This window comes from Charadrius vociferus, unplaced genomic scaffold (assembly GCF_000708025.1).
Source record: "Charadrius vociferus isolate BGI_N301 unplaced genomic scaffold, ASM70802v2 scaffold549, whole genome shotgun sequence".
NCBI classification, from domain to species: domain Eukaryota; kingdom Metazoa; phylum Chordata; class Aves; order Charadriiformes; family Charadriidae; genus Charadrius; species Charadrius vociferus.
In genome coordinates, this window is record NW_009650103.1 from 1,405,156 (window position 1) to 1,429,328 (window position 24,173).

At 44.3% G+C, this 24,173-nt stretch overlaps 1 protein-coding gene across 1 annotated transcript in view; it reads right to left on the bottom strand.

Annotated features, from left to right (window-relative positions):
• Positions 1 to 6,986: 6,986 nt before the first annotated feature.
• BRD3 (bromodomain containing 3) overlaps positions 6,987 to 24,173 on the bottom strand; it is a 38,628-nt gene continuing 21,441 nt past the window's right edge. The window contains exons 3-12 of the mRNA XM_009892253.1: positions 24,004 to 24,141; positions 22,875 to 23,022; positions 21,084 to 21,298; positions 19,008 to 19,379; positions 12,468 to 12,596; positions 11,856 to 12,047; positions 10,780 to 11,015; positions 9,958 to 10,250; positions 7,908 to 8,036; positions 6,987 to 7,102 (exon numbers count right to left, since the gene is read on the bottom strand). Of these exons, the coding sequence (XP_009890555.1) occupies positions 6,987 to 7,102; positions 7,908 to 8,036; positions 9,958 to 10,250; positions 10,780 to 11,015; positions 11,856 to 12,047; positions 12,468 to 12,596; positions 19,008 to 19,379; positions 21,084 to 21,298; positions 22,875 to 23,022; positions 24,004 to 24,141 (1,968 nt within the window). The remainder of the gene's footprint in view (positions 7,103 to 7,907; positions 8,037 to 9,957; positions 10,251 to 10,779; positions 11,016 to 11,855; positions 12,048 to 12,467; positions 12,597 to 19,007; positions 19,380 to 21,083; positions 21,299 to 22,874; positions 23,023 to 24,003; positions 24,142 to 24,173) is intronic.

A 24,173-nucleotide genomic window follows, 5' to 3' on the forward strand; every position in this document is an offset into this window, starting at 1 on the left:
TCTCTCTGCGAACGTGACGGTATTATTTTCCGTATCTGCGTGTCCTCATTAGTCACAGCAGGTTGTGGAGCGGCTGCTACGAGCGAGCGTTTCTGTAAGCCGGTTGTGTAGTGTTGATGCACTTGTTTAAAATGCTGTCGTAGCCTCTTGGATAAAGTGCATTAAAATGGTTTGGATGCATCATCGCGAGCAGCTGGTTTTCTCCTGCATGTTAATCATTTTGGCACATGTGAGGATTACAACTATTATCGCTCCCAATCCCCACCCGGGGGGAAGAGGGAAAGCTCAGCGGACGGGCAGTTCCTCCCCGTTGGGAATTACCTTAGTTACTGGTGGGGCTGTGGGTAACCTCCCTCTCCAAAGTCACACCGGTTCACCTCTGAAGACCGGCCCCGTGCAGAGGAGGCTCCTCCGGGTTCCCAAGCCAACAGCCCTTGTCAAGTCTCAGCGGTGCATCCAGGGGATGAGGAGCACCTCTGGATGTCAGACATGCAATAACCTCTATCGATACAGGTATCGGCATGAGGTGAACCTCAGCTGTGGTCTGCCTGTCCTCAACCTCCTCCAAGTCTGCAAGAGGCAGCACTGCTTGATGATCCTAGAAATAACTCAGCAGTAAACGCTAAGGAAACCATCCTCCTGTAGGGCAGTTGCCTCACAAGAGATTTTTAAAGGATCGGTTGACGAAACGTTTCCTTTGGGGGTATCACTGCTACCACACACAGCTACGCTGACACAACAGCTAAGTCAAACAGGTTTGCTGAAACCTTAGAGAGATCACGGCTTTTAAACCCAGTGAGAAGGAACAGGGTTAGAGAAAGATTAACCCCGGGGAAACCTGGCTGTTGTAACTCTTACCTTATAAATAAACCATCGGCACGCACCCGAGAAACCCGACAGCAAAACCAACCTGAACCCTCTCCAGTGACCAGAATAGATTTTGGCCACCGTTCGGTAACGTCACGGCTCTGCTGTGAATGTGACCAGCCGCTCCGTGCCCCACTTTCCCACGCGCATCTGCCACATCCCGGTTGCCCCGGGCTCGCAGACCTGCAGGGCCAGCATGGCCAGGACTGGCGGGTGGAGCAGGTGCCGGTGAAGAGTTCCCACTGGTTCCTTCAGGTCTCGGTGGCTTGAAAGCAGGCAGTGTTAAAACCCGGGTGAAATTTCCGTCTCCTCTTTTTCAGCTGGACTTACCTCAGTCGGATGCGATTTTCCCATAAACCAAGACCCCTTCAGACTGGAGGCTCCTAAGGAAGAGCCAAAGTCTTTCCCTGTCTGGTCTGGTGCGTTAAAGCAGGCTGAGCGTTTTCCTCACCAACAGAAGGGTTTATTTAGAGCGTGTCCATGCCAGGTACTGAACTGTGACTGGCAGAGCCCAGGCCAAGCGGGCAGTGCCCCGGACTCGCGCTCTGCTCCGAAGGCAGTTTGCCCCGTTAGCGTGGCACTCCAGCAGCACTCCCAGCTGGGCTTGCAAAATTAACTTCCGAATTATTTCAATACTCGCGGCACTAAGGACTCTGCGTGTTTCTGTTTGTCTCTTAGCAGTGCTCCGCCACTGACTGCTCGATCAAAGCCCTACACGTTTTCAACTGGACCGAGCGCAACACCTGGAAAGGGGGATGAGGAAAGGGAAAGGGAGAGAAGAGGGGAAAATATGGGATCAAACTGCACACACAAAACAATTTTTCTTTTTATTATGAAAACAAAACAAATGCCCCAGGACCAGGGTCCATGATTACCAGTAACATCAAAGATTACTTTCTAACTCTTTTTAATTCTGTTGTGTTTGAGGCCAGCAATTTGCAATAAACAAGCTAAACTACTTACATTGACTCATTTCTTTTTCAGTAACTGACATTTACAGGAATATACTAGAAATGGCACTAAAAAGTTTTAAGAAAGAGAGTTACGGTAAAGTTGCATGCACATCATACAGAAAAGTAACATTTTTTTTAAATATTAAAAAAAACCCAAAAAACAAAACAAAAATACAACAACAAATCTGTCTGGATTGGTTATGCCAGTATCAGGGGTAAGTTCTAAGTGGCCTGTGTCAAATCCTAGAGCTGGTGGTTTATTTATTTTTTAAAAATGACATTTAAAAAGATATGCAAATACCATTTCTTTAAAAAAACGCATCTCGTCGTTTTACAAGCAAGATAACGCTGCTAGTGTAATGAATCCTCGCCCTAAACTGACCTTCAACAACGCAGAGCCTGCCCACAGTTAGCCCTAGTGGTAACTGCTCCTGTTTGAGAATACGTCGTTTTAAAATCCAGTACTAAAAAGGTTGTGGTTTTTCTTTGTCGTGCCCCCATCCCTTCCCCCTAGCTCCAACCCCAACTTTAAAAAACATCATTCCTTTCAAAACAAGGAAAAAATTAAAAACTGGTCTAAGAGTCCCCAAAACAGAGAAAGAACTAGATTAGGTAACTGCAGTCTGCTTCTACCACATAGAGAACATGGAAAGAGACCTCACGGGGTAACTAATTTGTATATATACACGCGCACACGTGCTTGTGTGTGGGGGGGTGTGTGTGGGTGCGTGTGTGCATCTCATACACACACTCACAACAACAGTTACATAGTCCTGAAATATCAGTTCTACAGTTACAAACCCTGTCGGTAGGAAAGTTTAAAATCACATCAATACAAAACCGAAATGATTTCGTATAGACAACATTTGGTTAGCAGAAAACTGTTGTACGCAACAGATTCCTTTAGTAGCTGGATGAGGGCCTGAGCCCACGGGATGCGCATCTCCCTCTGGTCCCACCGAGCCTACACCTGACGGTGCGTTAACAAACAGGCTGACCTTACAATCAGATAAAGTTTAACAAAGTTTTTAAAGGTGCAGTAATGCTGGTTGATTGCTCATAGGTCTGGTCAGATACTGTTTTGTCAAAACAGGAATTCCTCAGAAAAAAGTTTCAATAAAACTATTTGTGTGTATGTATACATATGAAATCATACTGATTTCAGTGACGCTTCCCCTGGAAAACAAAGTTAAACTTTGTTTGTTCAAGAAAAATTCTACCATAAAAATTTCAACTTTTTTTTTATTCTTAAGTTTAAAAATGTTGTTTCAAATGTTATGTTTGATCATTTTAAAGTTAGTTCATGACATCTGTACTGACACGTCATGCAATACAAACTCAGTTAAATAAATGCTCTATTGTTTCAGTTTCCAACTCGTTAAGGGCTGCTGCTACTTACTATGGACTGAAAACATCTCTTCTTTTCCTGGAGACACTCTGATCTGGAGATACAAGAGGCACCACTACTGACATGTTGGGAGATAACGAGCACTACAAACACCACGAAAATGAAAAAGTCTAAGAACAACACCCCGAAGAGTCGCCAATGTCTTTCCTGAAATGAAGGTCTTGCCAAAACGGATTTCTCCTGTGAACTGCCATTTCATAGGAAACACCTTACTTTCCATGGAAACAAAGAAAGTTTCCCACCAAACAGTAGCCCGTGTCACAGCTGGGTATATCAAAGACATGCAGATGGTTCTTCATATTCCTTGGTGGTTTTGGTTGCTTGTTTTCCTTGGTGGGACAAGTTTCCCAAGCAAGGACAGGTTTACCACCTAAAACAGGGATCCTCCTCCAGCGCTGCAGACAGTCTCAGGCCAGGGCCCTCTCCATTGCTTCACGCTTGGTCCCCAACCCCTTGGCTCTAACCTTTCCACTGATTTCGGTGGGACAGACCTATGCGTCCTAGAGGAACGTCTGTACCCTGGCTACGGTCAGCGGGGTTGTCCCAGACGTCGGAGGATGGCGGGGCGTCGCAAAGCCAGGTCCCTGGGCTTTCTGTGGTGGTGATGCTGGCGAGAGCGGCTACCAGGTAGGCTACCATCGCCTCCAACACCGGCTGCGGTTTGATCTCCACAGGAGTGACCACCACATTACATCAGTGGTACAGCTCGGGTTAATGCACACAGGAAAAGGTTTCAAGCAGGGAAAACTGGGAGCTTGTTTATCCAAGTTGTGATAGTATTGAATTGGTTGCAATTATTTTAATTACAATACCAGTTGGTTTTGATAATGCAAGTCTCAGACAATAGCAGAAACACAGATGAAACCCAACTCCATTAAAAAAAAAATCCACCCTAAGCTCTTAATTAGATGTATATTACATTTCCTCATAGTAAATTCTGCAAATATATTACTAAGGATCTGTCTAGGTGAAGATTTTTTTGAGGGCAGGATTTAAAAAAAATATAGGAACTAAAAATAACTCCACTGTTAATGGAAAAGAAAAATCATTAATTTCAGTAAGAATCAGCCTAGTTCATCCACTTTCAAATACTATGGGAAACTACCTGCAAAGGCTGGAGAGCCTCCTGCCAACTGGCCAAGCACCCTGGTGTTTGCAATATGAGCCAAGGATGCCCAGCAACTTACAGGAGGAACTCAGTGCCTCACAGCAACACAGCATTGCTCTCAGCCCTTAGCAAAAACAAAAACAAAAAAAAAAAAAAAGAAAAAAAGAAAGAGGAAATCTTTTTCTAGCAAACTGTGGAGTGCATTGTTGTCACTACAGGTAAGACATGGACAGAGGCACGTCAGCTGTAAGAGATGCACATCTGAACACTGTGAAATGCTGCTCTTTGAAAGATGAATTTTTAAAGACATGCATAAATGTCTAGCTAATAAAACCTCAGTCGATGGGCAGTAAGTGATGGCAGCTGAGTGTGGATGCAGTTACAAGTGCAAACCATGGAGTGCTAATAACGGGCTGACCCTGCGCTTACCCGGCTTTCCAGCAAAGGGACATCACCCAGACACCACACATCTCATCGCGCGACCTCCCGTCCCAGCTCTGGGAGGCTGAGCATGCAATGAAAATGGTGTGCTGGCGCAGAGGGGTCCTCCAGGGCCACCCACCTACGTGAAAAAGCTGGTGCAACCTTTGCCACGGCACCTCTGGCAAACAATTATTAGAGACCACAGCAGGGTGAATTTTAGGGCTACCCCACTGTAGAGAGGCAGCCTTAGGGGCTGGTGTGGGAGAGGGAAAGGCATAACTTTCTGTTAAACTCTGTATATTTTTTCTTTACAATAAAAAGTTAAGAATTTACAATAAATTTCTGCCCCTCAGATTACAAATTTTATATAATTATAGAACGGGTGTTTTCCTAAAATCAGATTATAAAAGAAAAACGCCACTGTTCTACAAAAAAAGAAAAAAAAAAAGAGAGAGAAGGGAAAAAGACCTCTGGAAATATTACAGAGAAAATAATAATGTGCTGCATCAAGGAATTCTATCTACCTGTATGTCTCCAAAATCTGTACAACACAGGCAAAAGGGGGCTGAAGTGAAAAGATAAAGAAGAGAGAAAACAAAACAAAAAATGAACACACCGAACATGACAGAGCACCAGACACAGGACAGACTGGACCGTAGCACCTGTAGGTATAAAGTCCATTGCATTCAAATAAAGTCTCAGATTTTTATTTGCTTTTTTGTTGTTGGTTTTGTTGTTGGTTTTTTTTAAATCTGGTTCAAACCACATTAAAAGTCCGCATTTCTGCTGGTCTGCATAAGGCAGCTTTGTTTTTGTTATTTTTTTAGTAAGTTTTAAATGACCAATGGTGTTTAATAAATAAAGTACTTGTATATACACGAAATTAGGGACAGTGAAAACAGAGTGTATTGCAGCAGTGTGGGTCAAAACATTAGGCTGGACTCAAAAAATTGCCAGCCTTAAAATTGTCTCTTTTCTTTTTTTCTCCCTCCCTTCTTTTTTTCTTTTTATTGAGGTAAGCATTTCAGTGTCTGGAACCCTGCACGACACAGAAGTAGCATTCCCTTTCTAGGAGCTCACTACTGAAACGGTAAGGAAGGCGGAAAAAAACCAACCCAAACACACACAACATCCCTTTCCAATTCCCCTGCCAGCTCAGCCTCAGCTGGAGCTCAAGTGCTCCTTTATTTTAAGCCCTGACTGAGGTGCTTGTCATGGAGAAAGTACTTAAGCAGGTGTCTAATAACGAGCACATGACTTGCCTTGGTCACTCTGCAAGGATCACTCTGAAGTCCAGCTGAGAACTTTCAGCCAAAAGCTGTTTTCAATTAAATGAAAACTTTCATAGAGAGCGTCAATTTCCTGGAAATTATCTATTTGATGTTAAAAATAACATTCCCAAGAAACTTGAGTGTCCCCTTCTCCCTTCTTCCCAACGTATCCCCAAGAAAAATGAAAATTTTGAGTGGAAAAACAACAAATGTAAGTTCTATTGCTCATGTGCTTAGAGTTAAGTTCATGCTTAAATACCTTCCTGAACAGGTGCCTATGCCTCTACCAAGATTTAAGAAAAAAAAGCATGTTAGCAATCCACAGTACATGAGAAGTTTTTTTGTTTTGTTTTTATGTAAAAAGATGATAGCATCTGACATTTTCATCACACTGTAGACTTCGAGATTAAGAATACTAGTGCTAATACAAATACACCAACTAGTTCAAAAGCTAACATCTTTGAGATACAGTACCATTTTACAGAGATTTCTTTAAAAAAAGATTATTTTTTTTTACCTTGTGTGAGCCAGGCAGGCTTATTAAAAGAGAACGTTCTGTGGAGAGGGAAGGGGCGGGAAGGAAATGTACTACAAACCTTGCAGAACTTTCTATTTATCTCCTGCTAAGAGTTCAAAGTTCTTCCATTTTCAACCAATCTTCTTCAGTCAAAATGTATTTTAGAGACTTTATGCAAAGGGAACTATTTGTCATAAAGTCTAGTCACACACACACACGCAAAGATCTTTGACCTATTAAAAGAGCGCCCCCCAAAAAAATGGAAGATACCTTTTATAACACTGAATTTTAAAATAAAATAAAAAAGTCAGAGAAAGAGAGAAGAAAAAAAACCTGACCACCGTGGAACAAGAGCGGTATATTAAAGAGAGAAAGGAACACTGCAGAGCATCGGTGAGAGTGATGTCCATTTTGTGTTTTGTGTGTAAGTGTCCGTAACTCATTCTGAATCGCTGCTGTCCGAGCTGGAGCCGCTGGAGCTGCTGCTCCCAGACTCGGAGGAGCTGCTGCTGCTGAGCCGGGAAGGGCCTCCGGAGGGAGCTGAGCCAGATTTCTCTGCGGGGAAGAAGGCAGCGATGTGGTTACTTGCAAGGAACCGAACTAGAGAAGGTCTGCCCACAGCCTTCATCCTCCACGGCTTCATTCACAACTTCGTTTTGCCTGGGCAGCTTACTCTACCCACAGCCTTTGCTTGTTGCAACAAGGCCTGTCCTGTCAGTGGACGGCAAGGTTTCTCAGGCTGCAGTTGACCACGGAAGTTTCGGATCAACACGAGCCCTACAGGAGGTCGATGTCCTCTGCAACCCTACCACACTCATAGTGAGACAGTGCACAGCACCCGGGGAGCTGTGTCCACAGCCTCGCATGCTTCAGTGCAACCTCTGAACCCAAGAAAACGCTGCCTGACTTGTGCGAAGCTGGAAGAAGCATAGCTTGCGCTGGAAGAACCTTTTGTACCATCTTTCACAGTATTGCACTGCATGGGGGCTTGGGCTTTTTTTAATCCCACAATGGGGAAAAATCATCTGTTAGATGCTCCACAGTACTGGTCCGTATGCGCAGTCCTGGACAGGCTAAATAGAGTAGATCCTCCTCCCTCTGAAGGATGAATTGCGTCCAAGACACCTCACATTTACTACCCAGGAGAGCATCCACCAGGACAGGGACCACGGCAGCCCCCACACAGTAGCTCAGTGTCCAGCAGTAACTTGCTGTGCCCCGACACCAGTGACCAACTGGGTAACTGTCACAGAGATAAACCCAAGGCTACAAGAAGGCAGGAGTCTTGCCTCTGTGAGGAAGTCTACCTACATACACAACTTTTCGGGCATTGTTAGCACAGTAAGACCAAAGCCATTACCTTTCTTTGCAGGTTTTTTGTTGTTGTTTAGCTGCCCACTGACGTCCTGTAACCGTTTTTCTAGTTCTTTCTTCTTTTCCTGAGCTAACTCTTCTTTTGACTTTGCTGCTTGCTTTTTTCCACTTGCAGCTGTGGAGGAGGAACGTACAATTTCTGAAACTGCACGGTTGCAGGCAAAAAGAGTGGACATCACTATTTTACAGGGCATGTAAATCTGTGCAACCACTCTGCAGTGACACTGCTAAGATCAAGTGACCACACAGCAACTACACATCCCAGATAGAGGACAACACATGAAGTTGTCTAGATAATCCAATCACCATCATCCTGTAACATGCAATTTTTAAGAGAGACCTTCTGGAAAGTATTTTAAAAGATAGAAATATCCATGTAATAATCTTGTAGTTACAGGTTACTTACCAGCCAGTTATATGGTCATTAGTTACACATTTGTAATTACAGAATTGTTACATGGGTTTTCTGCCCTGTAAAATAAAGTGTCCCATTAAAGGTTGTCAGAAGTAAGCATCTGCTGTTGTAACTTAAGATACCTCACGCAAGAATCTACTGTGTTTTATGTTGTTTTAAATATAGAACAAAACGAAAAGGACAAATTAAAAAACAACTGAGGCAAAGGCTGGCAGACAACAAGAACGTACCTGCATTGGTTAGGATGAAAATGGTGAGATATACCAGCAATACTCATACTTCTGAGCAGAAGAAATATCCCTCCAAAGGAGTAATTGAACACAGGTGTTGGCCAGTATCAGAAGCACAAGACAGGGCCAGACATTTTGCCTGATCCAGCAAGGAAATACCTACATGTCTCTGTGCTGTTTTAAAGCAACAATTTTGAAAAAAGGAAGAAAAAAAAAAAAAAAAAAAAAAAAAGAAGAAATCTGGAAAGCACAGTCCTAAGAGGGTGTGCCCCTGAAAACTAAGCATTGCATTAGAGAGCAGACAGCAGGAGAGTCCGGCTGGGGTCAGGCACGCCAGCCTGCCAGCCCAGGGTGTACCAGTCTCAGAGAAGCAGATGGGCAGATATCTGAGGTTATCTGCATTATCTGTATCATACTCTACACTTTGGTTCCAAAACAAAAGGATGCTTCTTGTTCCTAACCACTCTGGAAAATCTTTTCCTGAGCTGTTCTAACAGTGAAGGACTCAGGGGGAAAAAAAAAAAAAAATCAAATCAAAGCAGTGTATTAAAAAGCAAAAAGAAAGGTCAAAGTCTGAGCTTTGCTTAGGCCTGCCTGAAAGTCTTGGGGTGAGGAAAAAGAGGTGCTCTGCAAGAGTTGTGAGTAGCTATTGTGTTATACTCTTAGCAGGACAACTCCCTCTTAACCGACAAGCAGATGGACCCAGCCAGGACGACTTCAGGTAAGTGATCCTACTGCTATTCAGCTGGAGCTAAACTCTCAAGGGGCCACAACAATTCACCCTCTGTGGATGAGGGACAGAGAAAAGTCTGTCCCATACTGAACCGTACACTCGTCAGCGCATTGACATTAATCCTCTGATCTGATAGACACTGAGGGTAATATGGTGATTAGGCCATCCAGGAAGCGCAGTTTTGGGGTGAATATACAACTCACACCCAGAATCCACAGGCCGCCCAGGTAACTTTGTTCAAGTTATTCATTCCCTTGGTGTTTTGGATCCCAACCATGCTTTTTGTTTCCTTCCTAATCAGATGCTAAACTATTCAGGATAAGAAACTGATCCTTCCAGATGTGTGCACATAATACCTAACACAATGAGACTGAAACCTTTATAGTGCCTTCTAGATTCTAGATAAGTAATAATGGTATCACACGGGACTTGTAGAGGAACACAATAGTCCTCCAGGTCTTCACGGCATGACATCATGGGAAGAAAGAACAGGAAAAATAGAAAGTTTCTGTACATTTTCTTGGGAGAAAAGAATCTCTAAAAATCCCCGTTACCACATACACAACAGCTGGGTAAGAGAATTCCAACACACATGCCCTGACTCCAAAGCTGAACACAAGAGCTAGTGGAGGAACATGTGCCCCAGGAGGTAACTTACAAAATGGTTTCCTTTGTTTTTTCTGTAAACAAGATTTCACGTATCTCTCCAGTTCTCGTAAAGTTGTGGGCTTCAATGTTTCAAAATCTATTTCTATCTCATCGGGATTGGAGTCTCTGAGGGAAGGTTCCCGCGACTGGATGATGTGCACCACCCTGCCTAGCTTTTCCCCAGGCAGGCGGTTGATGTCCAAGCTGAGCTGTCGTTTCTCATCATAGGTCATGGGCAGACCTTCCTCCTCCTCGTCTGAATCGTAGGTTGCAGATGCCTGTTTGCCTCCTTTCTTGGGCTGCCTGAGAGGGTTGGCAAGCATGGAAACACTCATGGGTATATAGAAGCAATGAACTCTTTTTTTTCTACCCCCCTTGCAACAAACATCCCAATGCTCCTGGCTTTGAAGCTCTAGCCAGAGCAGCCAGAACAGCACCACAACTTCTGAAAAAGTTCAGAAATCTGAGATTAGCTGTTCTACTTCTATTATATTTTAGCCCTGTGAGGCATGACAACAAGCCCATGTAGCAGCAGGAGGGCGGCAACGAAATGGCACATTCTTGCTGGCTGCACAAAAGGCAAAAAGCAAAACCTTATCTGAGAGTGATCAGACAGGGATTCCAAGGGAGTTGGACAGTGGAAACATGATGGTTCCACTGCCAGCTCTAACTTAAAGACTCCCTGGAGTTGTCTGGGAATGGGAACACTATTCAATAGCAAATTAACGGCTCTGACAACTGAGTTTCACCAGGAATTCAACAGGGACAGGAGAACTGGCCTGGAAGCTCTTGGCGTTCCCCTTAAGGCAACCTGCAGAAGGCAGGCTCTTACCTGTTAGCTGTGGTTGTGCTGTTTGCTTTCTTAGCTGGGGCTTTCTTCTGTTGGGTTTGTTTTGGTGGTTGAGCCACCTTGGGTTTCTTTTCCTCCTCAGCTTTTACTTTGTGCTTTTCTTTTTCCTTCTCTTTGTCTTTCTTTTTTTTCTCTTTTTCCTTCTTCTCTTTTTTCTTCTTTGGTTTGTTCACTGGTGCTTGTGACAACGCAGCTAGCTGCTCATGGACGGCCTTTAGCTGGGGGAGAACAGTGAAAAAATAAATCAGACTTCAAGGCAAGATAACTGATGCCTCCACATACCCTTCTGGTAGATCCCAACGTGTAAGTAAGTATATCCCAAAGTCAGTGATCAGGCAGTCTAGTGATTGAACTCAGAAGACTTCGCTTGATTTGAAATTCTTTAAGAAATGCAGTGCAAGTATGCAGATGTTGACTCAAATAAAAACATCGTTCTTGTTTTATAGGGGCAAATAGAAATTAAGCTTAATAGCTCTGTCTACAGTGCTGACAACCTGGCATCTGGAATCCTGGGTTCACTTCTTGGCCCTCCTACTAGCTTGATTTGAGACACCAGATAAGTTATGTTATTAATGCTTCGTTGTATTATGGTAGCACATGTAAGCACTGTAGCATCTGGCATTGTATATCCACATTAAGAAAGGCCATGGTTTAATTGTCTGCAACCACAACAGTCAGAACAGCTCACTTCTACAGACAGGGTACAGGGGGACACTATCCCACAGGAAGCTTGTGACAGATTTCATTATGCCTGAGCTCTCACATAAAATGGGGGGGTCTCTGTTCTTCCCAGATCCTTAGCATTTTCTGCACCTTCATTCATACTCTGGGATCCCAGAAGGAAGCACAGAGCATCGGCAGCGAAAATGGCTATCTTGAAGAAAATGAACATTACATCAAACATGCACTTATTTCACAGCTGAGCATTCTTCCCCTTTAGCTGGCAGAAGGGGGGATTGCTTTGCTACACAGATGGGATTTTTTAACAACAAAATTAAACCGTTCCTCCTGCTATGCCCTTTCTGCTGCACAGACACACAGCTTGGCCATTGCAATACCTGCTCCTGGAGCTCCGCCAGCCGAGTCGCTCGCTCTTCTTCCGAGTCCGAGCTATCTGAATCGGAAGAACTCTCCTCACTGCTGTGACTGCTCTCTGTGCTTTTGCTCACCACTGGTGCTGTTGGTGGAGGCGGAGGCGGGGCCTCTGCAGGTTCATCGGGCATTTTTGCGAACCTCATCTCAAAGACATCCTACAAAAAGGGGGAAAAACTGGTTACAAAAGGACCCTCAGCCACGAAGACCTCACTCTGGCCTTTTAAACACACCAGACATCCCACCCTGGGTCAGGGTTTTACTGCACTGCACAAGGTGCTGTACAAATAAATAATAATGTACAAATGGGCGTACACATTCGGTAAGACCAAGAAAATTCTCCCATAACTTTATACAGCAACGATTATAACATTTTAGGAGTGGAACGTGGCATTGGGCCATGCCATATGAAGAGCACAACAGTTCCGCAGCAGAGAACATGGCTCTTTCCAAGGGCTGGAGGAATCACCGACTCTCCCATGTTGGTGTCAAGAGCAGACCCATGCTTGGGTCTCTGAATCGACACCTTGTAGCTGAACTAAATGTACTCTGGAAGACGCATTTGCCAACACCTTTACCTGGAGCTTCCTGGCCATGGCTACCACTTCGTGGTCTGGAGGATTGTACTTGTAACAATTAGAGAACATTAACCGAATATCTGCTGCAAAACCTTGTGCATCCTGGTATTCCCGACTGTCCATTTTTTTCTGCAAACAAACAAGCCAAAGGGAAAGGGGAGAAAAAGCCATAAGCAAAAGGCATTTGTAGCAACTGCATGGAGGACACGTGCATCTTGGAGACTGCTCAGAACAGCCTCAAAAATCACGTTTGTCTAAGAGAAGAGTAGTTTGATCTGGCTTATTGGTTCCTAAATAACATTCCGAGTTTCTGTTTTTTAAAACAAGCACACAAAGACCAGACAACCAAAGTTCATATTGCTCCGTAACAGTTTAAACACTTCAAGATTCTGAATTTGGGTTGTTTTCTTTTTCTAAGTAGTACTATAGAAATCTGTCATGATCCACATTCTATTAGAAAAAAGAGTCATTTGGAAAAAAGGTTTGTTGGATCAGAAGCTAATGGAAACAAGGATCATGGACGGGAAGGGCAAGAGTCAACAACCAACTGAGTTACAATTACAGAAGTACCTTAAGTGTGTATTTCTACATGTTGCTTGGGTATATTTGCCCTGTAAATCTGAAAGGCCAGAAAAGATCATGACTAACTCTGGCTTCCAGCTAACACAGGGCATGAATTTTGCTTGGTGATTCCTACAGCAAGACAGGTATTGACAGTTAAACTACAACACCTACTCTTGATTTAAAAGTTCAACTGACAGAGAGCAGATAAAGAATTCACCCTTTATGAACCTACTCATAATGTTATTTCCTAGCGTAGTGAGGGTAAGTATCAGGAGCTAAATATCTGTACCTTGTTCCTTTCTCTTATTTTTCAGCTCTCACTTTCATCCATTTCTCTTGCTGTTTGGAACTGAATAACCTGGGTTTAGAGAACAGTTTATACCATTCCTAGAACTTAAATGATTTTACGCATACATTACTACTACGTATAAAACCTTAGCTCCAATTACTCCTATCGAAAGGAAAAAGAAACTAACACTAGATTTCATTTGCATTTAAAAGACCTGGGTTTAAAGAAATCCTCTATTTGCCAAGTGCTTGCAGGCCTCCCTTTTGTATGTCTTGTGCACCTGTATCCCCCAGCGAAGGGAAGGGGCTGACTGGCAGGCAGGCTGCAAATATGATCAGGGAAGACACATCCTCTGTCCGAGCAGAAAGCAAGGGCTGCTTAGGGTGCGTAACCCGCGCTGGAAGCCTTAACGCAAGCAAAATTCCCATTTGTTGAATGGAAGCTACTGATACTTCACAGCTACATGGTAGACCTTGTAACTATCTTGAAGCAACGCAATGACTCCTAAAACTGGTTTTGTTCTGAAAAGGGCATAATTTCACCCCCAGGGATGCTGCCTTGGAGGGACCTGTACATTGGGTGGTGACATTCCTGCAGCCTTACTCCCTGCTGCGCTGCAGCCAGATGTCTGTCAAACTTTTGTCATGAAACCTCATTCTCTTGGTGAATAAACTAGGAGAAAGCCTCTGAGCCACAGCACAAAGACAGAAAGGGAAATAAGTTTGTGCTTCTCCTGTTTGAAGGAGAGCTGCCCTTGTTTGAAAAGCGTCTCAGGCGAATTCCAAAGCAAAACATATATTCGAACGAAAGGGCCCATTTATTTTAAATTATGCCTTACTGCATGAAAGACTTTTTTGATGCACTTATATTTGTTTGGCACATTCAATAGCTGATCATTGCCTATGAAATACATTTCAGTGTCTAAGGCTTTGCTTTCATCCAAACCCAACAGTTTTCTAGCCCAACACTTTTAATCTGTGGGGGTTTTTTTTGTTTTGTTTTCTGCTAAAGAATAATTAACTTACCGAAAGAAAAAAAAAAAAAAAGGACTTTATATTAGTGAGCTGGAGTATCTTTGGTTACAAATTTACTTTGAGATATCCAGCTGCTTAAAAAAAGTTACTACGTTTACAACAGCAAATCAGGAGTCAGGCAGCAGGCCTGGCAGAGACACTAGGCCAGCTAGTCCGTTCTCTGCCCTGTGCAGTATCTACCACAGCAATCTCATTTTTCTCTCAGCAATCAAATGCAGTTTAATATTCTTTAATGTTCAGAAATTAGTCTCCTAATGTGTCTCCTGCTTTAAGGTAAGCCTTGACCTGCCCAAAGAGGATGCAGAGAAAACTTTGTTCCCTCCCTCCTTGCAGCAATCTTTTACGTGTTTGAAGACCTAACATTTCTGCTCTCCAAGACTAAACTGAGCATCAGTCTGCCCTCAACGCACATGCCTTGGCCACGGCATCAGGGCAGGTGCTGAAGAGGGACAGGGCCACACAGGTACAGCGACTTCAGCAGAGAAAACTCCATCTCTACCAGCTAATAAGTACTTAGCCCGATTTCTAGGGGCTTAATTGCACCTTAGAAAAACTGTCTCAATAAGAGCAGCTGCTTTGTGAAACTGCGTTTGTACTCTAAAATAGGTGCAACTAAAGAAATCTTTAAAAACTCTACCACAGAATGTCTCCTCACTTTCAAGACCCCGAACACAGCCGCTCTGAAACCACAGCAATTCACTGCAAGGAAATTAACCAGCGGGCTACCTGGAGGTAGCACTTTATTCAGAAAGTAAATACCTTGTATAATCCTCTTGCATCACGAGGACTGTTGCTTGTTCACCACCGAGTAAACCAAAGAGACATCCACATCACTGCTGCTTTGACCCGTCAGCCAGACGATGGAGGGGGAGCAGAGGTGCTCCAGGTTCCCCCCGGCCCCACAAAGGGCACAGCACCCTGCCTCTCCGCACGCTGAAGCTCCCCAGCATCGGAGGGGGACATGAATGTACCACAGGTGGGCCCTGTCTGCCTGTGGACAGGGCAGCAGAAGCACAGTGCTGCTACAGCTACGAAGCAAGTGTTTCACCTGCTATGGAAAATTAGGGCTGCTGCCTCTTAGTTTTTGAAATGTAACCCATACCTCTGCCTCCCTCTCTCCTCGTGCATTCATTCTTTCCTCTCTTTACTCCAAGCAGTTCTGCTCTTTCTCCCTCTGTGATGACTATCAGAGAACTGAGGTGGAGATGCGCTCAGATGCTGTCCCTTCAGCTCTTCCCACGCTCAGTCCTAGCTCCTGCAGGGCACTCTGGCACATCCCTCTGCTCCTGGCTGCAACAAGCTCAGCTACAGCCCCTCAACCTGCCAATGGCACAGTCACAACAGCCAACCTGCCTCCTCTACCATGCCTGCCTCCTCCACCATGCGCACAGAGAAAACAATCTCCAAATCCTTCTGAAGCACACCTCTGCTGGGTGCACAACCTGAAAAGAAAAACGCTCCCGGACACGAAGGATGTTCTCTGAAGAAAATCAAACCTCATATAACCAGAGAACCAAAGTGACAAGCAACCAGGTACTGGGGAATCTATTATAGCTGCAGCAATGCTTATGTTTTACTTCCTCACATAATTCCTTTAAGATTAGTTTGAAAGCCATTAGTTGCGCTGCTTTACCACAGCCATTGTCACTTGTGCAGAATTAAATCTAAAGCCTTTCAGAGCCACACAGAGCCCCTGACACTGGAGAACTACACTGCCTGCAAATGGCAGGTTTCTGTTCCATCCAGTTAACGTATCATAGACCACATCTCAGAGAAGTCACACTATGATCTACAGGCCAAGAGCAATGATAATAAAACACTCCATAAAAAACCAATACCAGACAGCACTTCAAACAAGTTTATTAAGAAAAATACTACCACGTGGAAAGACAAATCCAGAGTCTTTACATGCAAAAGACTCCACTGGGTCTCCAGTGGAGACCAGTTTTCTGTCCTACACTAGTCTCCAGTTTTCTGTCCTACAGTAGTAAGGTATAGAGGGAGACTATCACCTGCACTTGCAGAGAAAGTGCAGTCAGAGGTGTACACTTTTTAAAGGAATGAAGTTAGGACTGTAAAGAGATTTGAGTGTGAAGAAGTCACCAACCCAAGAAATCAGCTTTGCACCTAGATTTTGCAGAATACAGCACAGAATCTCTTGCAATAAGAAGCCACCCAACCAGACATGGAAATACCAGTTTTGACAGCGTCAGGATTTCACTCTCTCCATCTCTAATCTTACTGCATTCACCCAGGGCTTGATCTACCAGGCTGCACATATCTCTGGAGACCCACAGCATCCCTAGGAAGCCAATGGAATAAGATTGAGAATAGATCTGAAAGGACTAGGTTTACCAGCAGTCCCACTAAAGTCAGTACAGTAACTGAATAAGTTAATCTAGGATGTGATCATCTAACGTCTTGTGTTCACAAGACTAGCACAGAAAAGGCTATTAATAACACTTCATCACTCTAATGTGATAACAAAAAAAAACAGTTGCACTCAGGAAGAGATGTTTCTTCCCATCCTAGTAATTTCTGAGAATCAAACATACTTTGAACTTCCTTTAAAGCTACGGACCAGTTTATAGACTCTCAGAACAGATTTTGATGTGTAACCTATGATAAGCATGGGCAAATATAACTAACACTATGCACAGCAAACAGAACATCATATATGAGGGTTCCTGAAGCCATTTAAGTACTGCACCTCTGGTCCAACTTAGAGAAAAACACCAAAAAAACCCATTTGCAACCTGCTCCTGCTCCCAAGCCCACTCACCAGCATCAGAGGAGCAAGGTCAGACCCACTCAGCTGAGAAGGTGCTGACCCCTGGAATTGCACAGATCAGAGTGCGTAAGTGACCCCACTTTGAGCAGGAGACAGGCCTCCTCACCCACCTGAATTATCCACTAACCTATGATCCAAGGCAAGTGGATGGACCTCCAAGCTGGTGGAGAAAAGCACATTTGATGCAAAGTGAAAGGAGCAGAAATCATATAATTAAAACAGCATACAAGGACTAAGTAAGCCTTCAGTACTGGGCATCCAAAATCAGCAGGATGGCAGATGCACTGCAGCACAAAAAACAAAGGGAGCTTCTCATCCATGCTCAAAAGCAAGAGAAAATGGAACCTTACGCAAGAAAACACTGGGACCTTCGTCTAGCAGCAGAACATTAAACTCAGGTAGCCAGCTTTGCACACTATCATGTTCAACCTAGCCATTTCTCCTGCTTTTACCACCGTATTGCAGGCTCCCTCTTCTTGCCCGCAGCTCAACACACCCTTCGTCTTGCCCTCTTCTTCTCCCAGGAAACTACTGTAGGCCTTTAACACAGCTCAGCTTAATTGCACATTGCATTGGCTTTTGTGAAAAAAGCAAGGGCACTGCAAGCTCAGGAGAAGAACAGTCTCCAAGCTTAGCTCCACCAGAGCCTGCTACCAATGCTTTTGCGAACTCAGAGACAGTCTTTTCTGTACAAACCCAATAAGTAATAATAGTAATGATGATTAGTAGCTAAATAGTGCCTTCCAGACATCTGTCCTCACAACAGCCCTGTGAGGTAGGTTAAGTATGACAATCTCCATTTTATGACTGGGAAAACCACAGCACAGATTGGGGAAACTTCCCCACGATCATAGCATCAAGAACAGCCATTAAAACTCAGACACTAGTAACTCCTGGTCTAATCCTCAATGAACGGACCGTGATAACTGTTATCTCACCACTAAATAATGCAACTAAAATACTTTTAAAAATATTGCAGCTGTAGTAAGAACTTTTGCAACATCACGGCTGAATGGCATGGCACATCAGAGCACGACACGCTGCTTCCAGGTACTATGTAGGATTTGCCAAGGAACGTGAAAGGAATCAGGAACGCAGCTGCCCTTTTGTCACCTGGGCATTTAGACAATCCCAGGCATTGGCTCAGATGGCAGAAAAACACTTCTGGCACACTAGTGAAAGCTGGCAGAAATACTTCCTGCGCATGGAAGAAAGTCTCACCTCCACCAACACCGACTCCAATGGCCAGCTGACAAGCAGAAGATGAGAACTAGAAAAAAACCAAAGCTTTGCTCCCTGGGTATTTAGGAGTGATTTAGAGAACCTCGCAGTCTACTGGGAGAAATACTTTTAATATTGGACCATACTAAACTAAGCTCTTGAACAGCCAAGCATGAACCGCACAAGCATCACTGTATTTCCTCCCCTCCCCAAGTACCAGGCGGTCATCACGTTCCAGTTGGAATTGCTCAGTGTAAGCCTATCTGGACCACACATCATGCCAACAAGTAGGCAGGCAGCAGCTTCTGGAAATGGGATACTATCAATCGAATCCTATGAAATACTGCACCTCTTCTTCTCAGAGTGCAACACAATCCCAATGACACAAGTTTAAACAGCCGGACTATCCACAAAGAGGAGAGGATGCCATTGTACAGTCTGCTTTGCAGGGCAGAAAAAAAGATGTCCCAGGTTATGGGAAAAAAGGAGAGGGGAAGGAAACAAAATAAAAAAATATCCAGACGATATCCAACAGGTTCAGTTTTCCACCCTTGTCCCTTCCCCCTCCCCCAGAAGGAGCCAGTCCTCTGCAACCAGAGGGCTGCAACACCCTGCAAAAGAGGTGGTAAATGTGGACGTACTTTAACAGTACTGAGATCCATGGGGTGTTTGATAATATCATGATAGTCATGTAATTCCAAGGCCTCTGCATCAACAGGCTTGTAAAAGGGCCATGCATAGGCTGCATGCTTCTTCGAGAGCATCTCCTTGAGAATGCTGTCACAGTACTTGAGGTGCTCAGAGAGTTTGCCCTTCTTCCCCGCATGCTGGGGGACCTCTCCGTCTTCAAGGTCCTTCTTTGGTGGTTTGATGGGCCGGCCGCCGCTCTCACGTCGAGCAATGATTTTGGCCTGCTTGGGGTCCGAGAGGGGCGTGGGCGACTCACTTCGGCTGGCAGTGATCGCGGAGGTGGTGGGTGTTGTCGTGTCTGCTTTCCGTTTCACTCCCTTTTTCTGAAACAGCAGATGGACAGGCCTTGTGAGTACGTGCCCAACTCTTGTGCTACGCTAGCAGAAACCTAGCACAATTCATCCGTCGTTTTGAGATCTGCCTGTCCTCTGACAGAAAATACAATTACTTCACTGGGATAAATGGGACTTGTGACTAGAGGCTTCAACACGCATTTCAGTGACTAGAACATGATGTATTACTACATGTCATCTGAGCCACAGTAACCAGCCATTTGCACATCTCCAACCCAACCCCAAACACGATGCAAAATGTGTTAGCTCTATGTATTTCACTGAGATTTAAACTAAGGACTCTTACCTCATGTTTGCCAAGGGAAAGGAGTGCGCCCAGTCGATTACTGCAGCTCAGCTGATGCATCGTGACTTAGTAAGTGTCAGTAACTTAACCACATGTCTGAGTCCCCAGTGGCAGGATCAGGCTATAAGTTCTGAACCAAAGCATATTAATCACCAAAGACCCATGAGCCCTCACTCCCTTGTATTTAGCAGGTGTGCTAAGGTAGATTGCTTATTATGGACAAGAGCATGAATTTAATGATTTTGCCTTAAGCAAATAAAACCTCTCTCACATAAATTCAAGCTGTGACTGTCCAGTCAGCTCACTCACATACTCCTACGAAGGATTTATTTCTCTGGGGAGACAAAGAAAGGGGAAACAAAAAGTTCCTTCGGGAAATCTAAGAGAAATCTTAAGTAAATCCCAAGCAGAGTTAATTTCGCAGCGTGTATTTGGCAAACTCACTTCTGGGTTGATCCTTGAATTTTAAAATTAAATTGATTCTCAGAAGCAAGGTATTTGGACAGAAACTGAAGTATGAGACAGGCTTCTGAGGACGACAGCTCAGCTGCAAGATCTGACTTACAATTTCTCTAGTAATTCCCAAACTATAGGGTTAAATAGGCAAAACAATTCTGTGGCTCTGCTGGCCCACACAACCTCACATCAGAGAACACCAATAGTGTTGCAGTTAATTTCCCAGTTTAGAAAAAAAAAAAAAAAAAAAAGCAGCTTTCTGTGAGCCATGCTTTCATCATTTTTATAGCAATACACAGCTTGCCAGGAAAATTCCAATTATTTAGAGCAATATTTTCATTTACCCATAAATTAGCATAGTAAATAGCAAAACACCAATGGCAACTCCCAGAAGATTACTCAGTAAGGAAGACAGAACTAAGGCACCCAAAACCTGCAGGCAACATCAGTCTCCTCCAACTGGAGCGACAGGCTTGTCTTGAACTGGTTTACAGCAGAGAGGAACATGCCTAATGCTGGAGTCTGCAAACTTAAAGGAATAGCCCAGCGAAATCAGGGGGTCAGTTACAGAGGGAAGAGATGCTTTGGGCTATATGGTGCAAAATGGGGGAAACCTCCAACAGCCTTCTGGTTGAAGGAGCACCAGCACTGGCTAAAGCTATGGTCAGATGAGAGCTTGTAACTGAGTCGGAGCAATTACAGTTGACATCAACTTAGCTGGAGTGCGGTAAAACTGGCAAAAATTTTCTCAACCCTCTCAAACTCGACAGCAAGCACTCTGAGCACACCCCAAAGGGACAACAACGGCCAGAGAGGCAAGGAGTCAAATATGAAGAGAAGGAATGCATGTAACCAGCAGTGAGGGGATGAAAATAAAGCACTGCTTAGCAATATTGCCTTCTGAAGAGGAAGGGGTCAAGTTCTCCATTTACCTTGACTACTGGTGGCGTAGGAGGCACCACGGGCATTATCGGAGCAGCAGGCGGAGGGGGAGCAGCGGCGGGAGGGGCAGTGACAGGCGGGACATTAGCAGTGATGGTTGGCACAGGGGTGGCAGCAATGACGGGCGTCTGTGACACGGCTGGAGGGACGTTCTGGAACGGGGCCGGCGGGGAGACGGAAGACACGGCCACGGCTTGCTGCGCTCCTTTCAAACGACAAAGTGAAAACACACCGCAGTGTAGTGATGTTTACAAGTGCCCACAAGACATTGGGAACAAAGTGACACTAGTGGCGCTGTACTGTGCAATCATGGGCTTGGCAAAAAGCTCCCAGTCCAAGGCCACAGGAAGAGCACAAAGGATACAGTGTGATTCGCTTGGTGCTGTTACCCAAGGGCCAACAAAAAATGAGATATCACTGACCTAAGTCCTCATACCATGAACCTGAGGCCAGCCACAGGCAAGCAAAACGCTTATAGCTTTGCACATGGGGTGTGTGGCTCTGGGACAGTCTTCACCCCTCTGGTGCTCTAAGAGCTACCCTGCGCTTAGCAAAAGAGAGGAGCTCAAGAGAGAACAGAAGGAGACGGCTCTTTTGGACAGCTGCTGTCCTGCACAGACTTCGATCTGGGAGTGTTTTTACTATGCATGACGAATGGTAACAACACTCCCCTACTGCCAGCTAAACACCCAAGAGTCCAAAGCACTTCAGATTTGCCACAAGTTATTCAGAGAAAGAAACAGAGCTGGGAGTAGAGCCTAAGTCTCCTGACAGCCAGGCAAATGTCTCAAATGTTTCTTATGCTAGACCTGCACTGTTAAAGAACTGCCTACTAGTGTAAAGTTAAGGGGGACAAATCTAGTAACTAATAACCAAAGTAGCAGTACTCCTCTATGTTTTTATAGCAGCTTTTATCAAAGGATGCTGAAAAGACACATCATCACAAATTTCTCTGAGCTTGGATGAAGTTGTAGCTCCATTTGGCTCCTGGTATGTGGGAAAACAAAGAGGAACAGTTGACTTTCCCAGAGCAACAATTAGACCTTGTTTACAGAAAAAAAAAAAAAAAATTGCAACAGTTTAATTCAGCCCACACAAGCTCCTTCATGAACTGTTTTACTTTGCTTACAGACATTTGAGTCCTAAATCCATGTAAAATCAACTCTAAGTAAGTTGAACTAAACTTAGTTTCTATCTACTAATATACAATGGACTACACAGCCTTTTGCAATGGCTTAATAAATACTTTCTGTTGATCAAACTTTATTCTATGATGTTGCAAACGTGTACAAAAGAAAAATGTTATATGGGGTTTAGGGGATTTGGCAAGATTTAAGTCCAAGTATCTGCTATGTCAGACTTCTGCCAGGACCTTGGGTAAGCTGTATAAACCCAGGTCTATAAAGGCATTCCATGCCATGGTCTGTCACTTGCAGCAGATTGGCACATCTAACTACCTTGCCTCTTCTTGCCTCGGTTTCTTCTTTGCATCGAGGAAGCAACAGCATTGCCCTCCCTCACTGAAGCGCCGTGTGGATGGACTAGTCACAGATGGTAAGATGTTTGTATGACGAATGCAGAGTGGCGTTAAGACAGACAAGTCTTGAAACACTGGGTGAACACTATCTAGACATCTCGCACCTTCCTCCACTGCCTTAACCTTTAGACTACATGCTCCCTTTCTAGCCTCTTCACCATTTGCAAAGCCAGGCAGCTTGGAAGGTGAGTCAGGCCTCAGCAGCAGGCTTGTAACATTCACTGTCACTGCATCGGGTTAATACCTGCACTCTGTGTGCCCGCTGACGGCTTGCGACCTTTGCCTTTAGGAACTGGGGGTAATAATTCGACTTCCTCCTGAGGCATCTGCGCCACCTTCTGCAGAAATATCTTCTCCAGGGCTTGGGCCATGAGGACGATGTCATCTGTGGGCTGCAGAAAGAAAAATACAACCCCATGCTGTATCATCCCCATATTTGAAGCAGAGAGGTTTGAGAGCAGGTTTTGAAATCCCCAGTGACACTGCTCTTCAAATAAATGATGGTATCCAAGCTCCAACAATAAAGAGACCAGCTCATCTCCCTCCTTGCATGCTATCCCCCTGCTATTCTATTCTGGTCCAGCATGCAATGATTACAGCCTCTGAGTATGCTGCACTCAGAGAGTTATCAAGGACTTCCAGTAGGAGCCTGATAACCAGCATCCTGTGCAACAGTGTGGAAGCAGCAAACTGGAACAGATGAGTTGTCTTCCTCTGCTTGCCAGCAGGTCCAAGAGAAGAGTATAAACACATAGTCTGTGGCTTAAACTAATTAATTTGTTTATTTCAGCTTGTTCTCCAGCATGGGTCAATGATGACAAACCATTGTAGAAAACACAACACAAAGAATACAGGCTTTTAACAACCTAACAAAACAGCAGACAAGCCAAACCCAAAATAATAATAAGCAATCTGAAGGTGTGCAAGTACAGACGAGAGATAGGCAGAAAACAGAGTTCTACTTCCTGAACTGCTCTCTGCTGCTAAAAGACTATTTACTGCAACACAGCCAGTGTAACAGCAATAATACCCCACATAACACCTGCAAAGCGCTGCACAAACTTTAGCTCATCCTAAAGAATTCCTAACTGGAAATAAAAGGAGTAAAAACTTGCTACATAAACCCAAAGCAGAAATCTACCTATAATTAAAAGGCACATTTGCCATTTTAACTAGTCTGGGGGAAGAAAGACAGCACAAAGACAGCTTTGTGCATTTCAAGTAATGTGGTTGCAATTAGTGGCATTTCAAATCCTTGCAAGGAGGGCCCGGAGCACAGCAGAGCTGGCTCTGTTCAAAACCTGCAATATAACAGTCATAGGTGGGTCTTTTCTAAGCAGTGCCCCAGCTAAATGCTTGTCTGGGCTCTTTACCTTGTTATAAATGTAACAATTTGTAAACATGGTGTTGAAATCCTGCATACATTCACTGGCACTCCAGTAATAGTTATGTTCCAGGCGCTTCTTGATCGTCCCCATGTCCATGGGGTTTTTTATTATTTTGTGATAATCCTGTTGGAGAAACAGGAAAGACATTATACCTC